Genomic DNA, 8,159 nt, shown 5'->3' on the forward strand with positions numbered 1-8,159 from the left:
CTCTCTATATATACATATATATATATATATATATATATATATATATATATATATATATTTATCTAGACTTACTCTATTTAATAACTTATATTTTATATCAAATTTTAACGATTTAACTGTTAAATTAAAAGTTTTAATATATAGATCAACTCTATAAATTTTTAAAAATTCAAAAATTATTTAATATTTCATTTTATAAACTTAAATTAATATATAATATATTTTTATGAATATGTTAATTTAAGTTAATCTAATGAAGTTTCATATATAAGTATTTTTCCTGTTAGATCATTATATTACTATTGTCACTACCACCATTATCATCACTAATTATTGTTTTCACATTACAACTATTGTTGTTCTCATCATGTTGTTGTTATTATTACTGTTGACACCACCAATACCACCATTATTATGGTAGTTGTGGGATGACATCAGTAATGATGTTATAGGAGTTTTATTTATAATTGAGTTTAAATTTTAACTATTAATTATTTTTGTCTATAATCTAAAATTTAATCATATCATCTTTCATAATAAAACATGCTCTCATTAAATATATTTTGTATGTGTGTGTGGAAATCAAGTAATTTCAAAATGTAACTCATTATGAAGAAACTTTATTCATTAACTCCTTTTATTTATATATATATATATATATATATATATATATATATTAAATTTTAACAATTCAATAATTAAATTAGTAGTTGTTATTTAATAGTTTACAAGTCGTTAGTAAAATTCGATTTAAAATTTTTATCTAACACAAAAGTTAATTAAAGTTGTTTCAACTCAAATTGAAGCATGAGAAAAATTACTTAAAATCACGGTATTAAACGTAATTCTTGAAAAACTAATATGAAACCAAACATGCACTAAAAATGAACACACCAAACCCTGTCCATTCTGCTCGAAGTACAAGATTCAATTTAGTTTCATAATTAACGTAAGTAAAATTATTTGGAAGCTCCTTTAATTGGAAAGATCAGACAATACAACTGCCTTCCCTATTTCTATGGCCAAATTCTTCAAGTCAGCATAATCATTCATGTCGTGAAGAATCAAAAGTAGTGCCACTACGAATGCGTAGTCCACGTAGCGGTTGACCCATACATGGAAGCCACCATTGTTAACCATCTATAAAAGAAAAGAGCAACAAATTCATTAGTATTAAAATGGTAAATAGTTAATTAAATGTGTACCTCGATCGTCTATATATAGAAGCACATAACAGTAACACAATATATACCGCGGCAGCTACGTTACTAGATTCACCGACATAAACAGTGCATGAGCTTTTAGCTTGACCAACGATGACCCTAAAATCACAGTGACTTTCTTTTTTGTTGTTAGCGAGGAACACTTCTAATTTAATCAGACTACTCATTGACGATCTCTTCACCGAAAAGACAAGCTGAGAGGGATCACTGCTTTTACCCCAGAAAACATTGCATCGCCCGTGCATTGTCGTATGCTACATAAATAGAAATCAAGAAAAATAAGAATATTACTAGCTAAAATGAATTTTAATGAAAAAAAAATTTGATTGGAAGTATTGAATTGATTTAAGCTAACTAGTTGAAAGAATGTAGTGGATGAGTGTAAGAAGCCTCAGCAGCCAAACCTTCTTGTATAATAATATGGATAATAAATTAATAGCTATAAAATGAAAATCTTAACGAAGGATTTTTTTCCAGCAAACAAAAAAACACTTTCATTAAAGGGTATTAGGACTACCCTGATTGGATTAAAAGTGACCAAGATGTATTATTAGAGCTCATAAATGGGTACACAATATTAAATATGCACTTAATATAATATAATGTAACCGATTGCCACTAAACTTACCCACCAATATTTACTACTAATAGAAACTATCAGTTTGCATAATTTAATGATATATACAAGGATTCAAAAGACGAGTAAAAATCATAACACCAACTCCAATGCAATTCTAGGATTTGCAATCAAGTTTCTTCAAATACACCGAGTTTAAACAATTATACCAATTCTTTTACTAATGCAAGCAGTAGGATTATAACGTATCACTGCTCAAGTATGTAGCTAAAGTCCCCTATCAAACCTGAGAGTCACACCCATGCGCAAAACATAAATTTTCTTCATAAATCTTCCTTATCAAATGAGCCATTATTAAACTTGTAGTAATTTCCTACCTTCCATATATTCCACACAAAAGCCACCCACATCACTTTTCAATTGTCGTTATTAATTAGAGCGTGAATCTAAGCACGAGGGAAACGGTACAAAATGCTCTAGCATAGTTCCAGCAAGAACTAGGAGTGGACAAAATGAACTGAACTTAATTGAACTTATAAAAATTATATTGAACTTAAAAATAGTTCTCATGAACTGAACTAAATTAAATATTAGTTTAGACAAACTGAACTGAACTATTTTTTTGTATTATTGAACTGAACTTGACTATATTATAAAAACTTGAACTGAACTGCAATTTAAATTGCATTGAACTGTTATAATATATTGAATTGAACAATTTTGACTCATTGATCCATCAAAATAGGACACATTTGCCAACTTTACTTTATTTTCTATTTTATTTAATTTTTTCAAAGAAAAAAATATAAAATTAAGTCAAACAAACTCAGTGAATTTTAAGCCTAAAAATAAGTTGTCTAACATAGCTCAATTGATCCGTTAGGTTCGACAAAATTGATACAATTTTTTTTATCACTTTATTTTTTCTAAAGTTTTGGTTATTAGACTATCGAGTTAATCCATTAAGACATAACATGTTAGACACATTTAATTTGTATCCTTTTATAAAAATAGTTCAATTTTTATAATTCAGTTCAGTTTTATAGTTCAGTATAGTTAACTTTCCAACAGTTCAATTTTTTTTAAAACAGTTCAGTTCAATTTTTTTACAAACAGTTCAGTTTTTTATAATACAGTTCAGTTCACCACCACTTCAGTTCAATTTAGTTTTTTTTGCCCACTCCTAACAAGAACAGATATGTCCCCAACTCAATCTAAGCACCTTCTCCACAGTGGCACAATAACTTGCATTAAACAAAAATATGTTCAACTGTCTCGCTTATTACCCACAAAATACACACCTATCTTCAGCTGTAAATAACAAGATGTTTATTCTCTTTAAATTATCTCAAGAAGGTAATCTATCTTTTAACAATCTCCATAGAAATTTTTTTGCCTTTTGCGGTATAGCTAACCTCCATATATTGGGGGCCCAAAGAATCATCTCCAACAAAATTACACATATTATTAAGAGCATGATAAGCCGAACTGACAGTGTAAGAATTCGATTTAGCAAGGTCACAGCCACCTATCCCTCTTCAACCTATTTAAGTTACAATTCTGCACCATCATCTCCCACCTATGGACAAGGTCGTTCTCCCACTCAAACCAGCAGCATCGCCACCTGAAGTCCCACCTCCAATTGTCCTCCACCTAATACTCCATCAACTTAATAGAAGTATTCTTTTGTGAAAAGCTATAAAATACTCTAGGAAATAGAGAAGCTAAGTTTTTAGACTCTAGCCATCCATCTTCCCAGAACTTTGTATCACCTCCATTACCAACCTCCACACCAACAAACTCTTAAATCATCTTGATTCATCACCCACCCCACATACCTTTTCAAGACCCCACCACCACAACGAGTCATGCCTATTTACCTCCTCCATAAGACCCCTCCAACCACCGTACTTGGACTCAATAATTTGTTTCTAATTAAAGAGACTTTTCATGATTAAACAACGACCATCTCCATTTGCCAAACAATGTAACATTAACCAATCCTAAATCTTTAACCCCTAAACCACCCTTATTTTTTAGATGGCAAATTACATTCCGCTTCACCCAATTCATCTCTTTTCTACCCTCATCACCACCTTGCCAAAATTCTCTTTATTTTTTTTTCAACAATTAAGGGCATTTTAGAAAAAGGAGGAATAGAGGCAAGAATGATAATACCGGGTTTATGAGCATAATCTCCTGACAAAAAAATATCACTTTATTCTTCTATCATGATATAATTTCTTCTTGAATGTCAACACTATAGGTTTCCAAAATTCCTCTTCTTTGGATTACCATCTACCACTAATCCCAAATAGTTAAAAGAAAACTTCATAACTCTATAATTTAATATCTCCACAAAATCTTTCTACCATATTCCTCTCCACACTAATGGTACCAAAAGAATTCTTAAAGAAATTATCTTTAAGACTAGATATAAGTTCAAAATGAAGGATTTAACGTAACGAGGAGATTAGTCACTGCTGTCGGCGGTGGATACTCCAAGAACGAACCTAAAAAAATGAAGGATTTAACGAAATTTAACGAAATTAACCTTGGCACCAAATTAACCTCCAAGAAATTTAACGAAAATTTTTGCCGGGGATATTGAATTAATTAAGCTAACTAGTTAAAAGAAGGAACTTAAACTCTTGGTTTCAAATTGGTGTATTATATATTAATATGGTGGTGTGTTTTCCATAGGTAGTGTTTGTTTCGAGTGATGTACTATTTACGAGCAATGAAAGGCGAGAAAAGTTGGCGTTTGTTTCCGGTAATTTGCGACGAAGGAAAAGCGAAGAAAAGGGAGGAGAAACACTGTTGCTGTCCTCGCACGAGAGGGAAGAAAGGAGGTGAAAGACACGTAGGATTTGTGAAAAACCAAAAATGCCCCTGTACATGCATGCATATTGTGCCATGTAGCAGAGGAATCTCTGTTACAGACCTTCCTGTATCGTTATGTCATGCATGCATACTGTGACTCAGGAATCTCTGCCATTGTTGACTGCATTATTGAAGGAGGTTTGTTGTTGAGTGGGCACACCGCGTTTGAAATAATATTAAAAGGAGGTTTGTCTTCACAGATTTCTCCACGGACTGTGCGTGTTGCTGCTTGACGTGAGGTTTGTCTTCACAGATTTCTCCACGGGCTGTGCGTGTTGTTGCTTGACGTTCTCAACGGGCTTGTGCGTGGCTGGTGTGTGGCTGGTGCGTGGCTGGTGCGTGGCTGGTTCGTGTTGGTGAGTGGCTGGTTCGTGTTGGTGAGTGATTGTGTGGAAGGAGCTCCTCCATTGAAGTAAGTTTCATCCCATTTGGAATATACGAAGAAGGATAATCGATTATGGTTGGCCACATAATCGATTATGGCCTTGTATAATCGATTATAGGTGAGGCATAATCGATTATGCAAGGCCATAATCGATTATGTCACCAAGCATAATCAATTATCCTTTTCCATTTTCGATTATTTTGCTACTCTGTCTTTATTATATTCTTCCTCCATCATAGTTGTTCTTCTTAGCTGCTTCCAATATGTCAGTGAAACCATAACACATGATGTCAGCCCCGACTTGGTGGGGTCTTTAATTTGAGCAAAGATGGCATCATAGGTTTTCAAAACCTCTTTGACAACTTCTGGAGGAGAAACCACAATGGTTGATACCTCACCGAGTTTTAGGTGCATGCATGAGAGGGCCATGTTTTTTGGCTAGTTCTCTCGGGCGATGATAGGGTAGAGCCAAGCAAGTGGTGTATGCTTCCAATGAGAGGTAATTTTCATGGCCCTGGAGGAAGCTTTTTCACTGTCACTTTCGATCTCTTCCCCACTTGCAAAATCTGCAACAAGAAAACGAACAAACTTATTTTTCTGAAGACTTCGGTTTTCGAAAGAAACAGTCGAATTATCTTCAAAAAAAACCTTTCACAAATTTTAAATTAAATTAATATTAATATTAAAAAATTGACATCTATCAATTTAAAATTTGGAAGATAATTCCTTCCTGGCCACACACAAATAAATATAAAGAATTCCAATTTTTTTCATGTGTCTGGTGTGGTTCAGTCTTTCCTGAATTCTTCCACCCTCACTACACGTGGTCCCACAGCTATCCCACTAATATTTTACAATTTTATATAAGATATATATTATATTTTTTTAGCAAAAAAAAGTATGTTTTAAAAATTCAACATTATATCCTAATAAAATAAACTTATATATACCTAAATTAAGATATGTTTAAAATTTAAGTTTAGAAAAAATGTTTATATTAAAAATATATTTATATTATAAATATATTAACCTTGACTTTTATAAATTTAATTTTTTTATTTTTCTTTTTTTGGTGTTAAATTATTATAAAATAAATTTTTAAAAAGATTATAATTTTAATCAAACATTTTAAAAAATATCTATAATGGATTAAAAAAGTCTTATTTAAGACAAGTATTTTTCAAAAAAGATTAGATTAGATATCTTAAATCATAATCTAATTTAGTTTATTTGCACCCCTAATTATAACAGTAGATATAAAATCTTATAAGAAATAATTATAATATATTTATACTTTTAAAAGTGTTATGTAAATTTCTTAATATTATATACATTTTAATGGATATTATTTTCATTATCTAATTTTTTATTTATTTATCTATGTTCATATTATATCTCAACGCATGTATGCATTAACAAATAAATTAAAATTCTTTAAAGTAGATGTTTACACTGTTCTACCTTAATTAATATAGAGATTTTAGATTGAATATAGTACATTTAATTTAATTATATTAAATGTTTGAATTTTTATATAATAATAATATTTAATTTAAATAGAGTTGTTTTTCATATATTTTTAAAAAATTTAAATAAGCTTTATGGAGGGATGTTGACTAGTCAAGAGTCTTGCCACTTGTAGTTCAAAAATATCCATTCATTTGATGGTCCATTTTTTCTTCCTCACCGAACACGCTGCCACCACTAGGATTTGGATTAAAGAATTAAATTGATTAATAATAATAAGTAATTAATAAATAAATAAATAATAATAAGTGATTAATAGTGATGTAATTTTTAGTCTTCTTTTACTTGACTAGATTATGTATTAGGGTTAGTACCATACTACTCTAATTAATTTGTTTTTTCTTACTAAAAAGATGAAGAAAAAAAAAAGTGAATGACGAGTGTGAGACAAACCTCCTTGTATAGAGTGACGATGGGGTTTCCACTGTTATCGCACAAGACACGACGGTGGTGAAGTGTGAAAAAAGTATCTTGAACATGAAAGACACGGTCACCTTTTATGTCGTAAGTGTCACCTTTCTCTGTATTGATTTGTAGTTGGAGAGGATAAGGCGCGCAGTAGGAAGGACCGATAACTGGGATCCATTGATTTTCCATTGGAGAGGGAGGTGTATGTGTTGCAGAAGGAAACACGAGTCTTTTGGTGTATATACTGATTTGCAGAACATGTTCTATACATATACGTATGTAAATACACCATTATTTATCGGATACACGCATTTACATTTCGGTATATGGTGGTCAATGAATTGAAGTCAATCTAACAATTTATGTTGACACTGATCCATGGGACACTAACAGTAACAGATAATGACACTCACGTGGGTATCGTAGGTTTTGGTTAATTCATTGCAAGCCAATCAAAGAGTACACTGTACACTGGATAAGGCGAGGACTTGGAGAAGGCTTGACTTGATGAATTTGGTTTAAATACGGCTCTATTATTTTGGGAAACCAATTAGCTACATTGCAATCACATACACCTTCGTTTCTATAGATTAATTGGAACATTAAAATTTGAGACGGCAAATGCATAGCATAGCTCGCAAGTGTTAAATAATGACTTGCAGCGCATGACGATTGTTTTGCAGTCATATGGTTCTACAACACGTTCTTGCTGCAATATTAATATCATGGTTTTAAATCGCTGTTGCGGTCGCAGTTGTAGTTACTGTGATTGCGAGTATTGCGATGCGGATTGCGGCTGTTGCGGTGTGAAATTATTAATTATTTTTACTAAATATAAAAAATTATAATTATCAATATATATTTTATTTTTAAGGATTTATACATTTTAATTCCTTTTTTTTTTAATATTCTATTATTTTAATGAATAATTTAATTTATTTTAAAATTATAGTATCAATTTGTCGTATTACGGATGTATTACGGTGCATTTCAAATGTGTTGCGAACTCAACACCGTTACGTTGCGGGAAAATGTGTGATTTCCAGTCTCATCGCAATTGTGGTCTGATGCCGTTGCGGATAAGGCCGCAACAGCAATATTGCGGCCGCAATACGTGTTGCGGTCCGCAATTTAAAACCATGATTAATATTATTGC

The 8,159-nt window shown here is 31.5% G+C and overlaps 1 protein-coding gene across 1 annotated transcript; it reads right to left on the bottom strand.

Annotated features, from left to right (window-relative positions):
* Window positions 1-874: 874 nt before the first annotated feature.
* LOC109788430 (protein LURP-one-related 15) lies at window positions 875-7,308 on the bottom strand. The gene is made up of 3 exons (XM_020347153.3): window positions 6,989-7,308; window positions 1,253-1,477; window positions 875-1,140 (listed from the first exon to the last, which is right to left on the bottom strand). Exons 1-3 carry the CDS (start codon window positions 7,190-7,192, stop codon window positions 976-978), a joined length of 594 nt encoding a protein of 197 aa, XP_020202742.2. The 5' UTR covers window positions 7,193-7,308; the 3' UTR covers window positions 875-975.
* Between the last annotated feature and the right edge of the window lie 851 nt (window positions 7,309-8,159).

Source organism: Cajanus cajan, chromosome 4 (assembly GCF_000230855.2).
Source record: "Cajanus cajan strain Asha chromosome 4, NIPB_CcT2T_4, whole genome shotgun sequence".
Classification (NCBI taxonomy): Eukaryota; Viridiplantae; Streptophyta; class Magnoliopsida; order Fabales; family Fabaceae; genus Cajanus; species Cajanus cajan.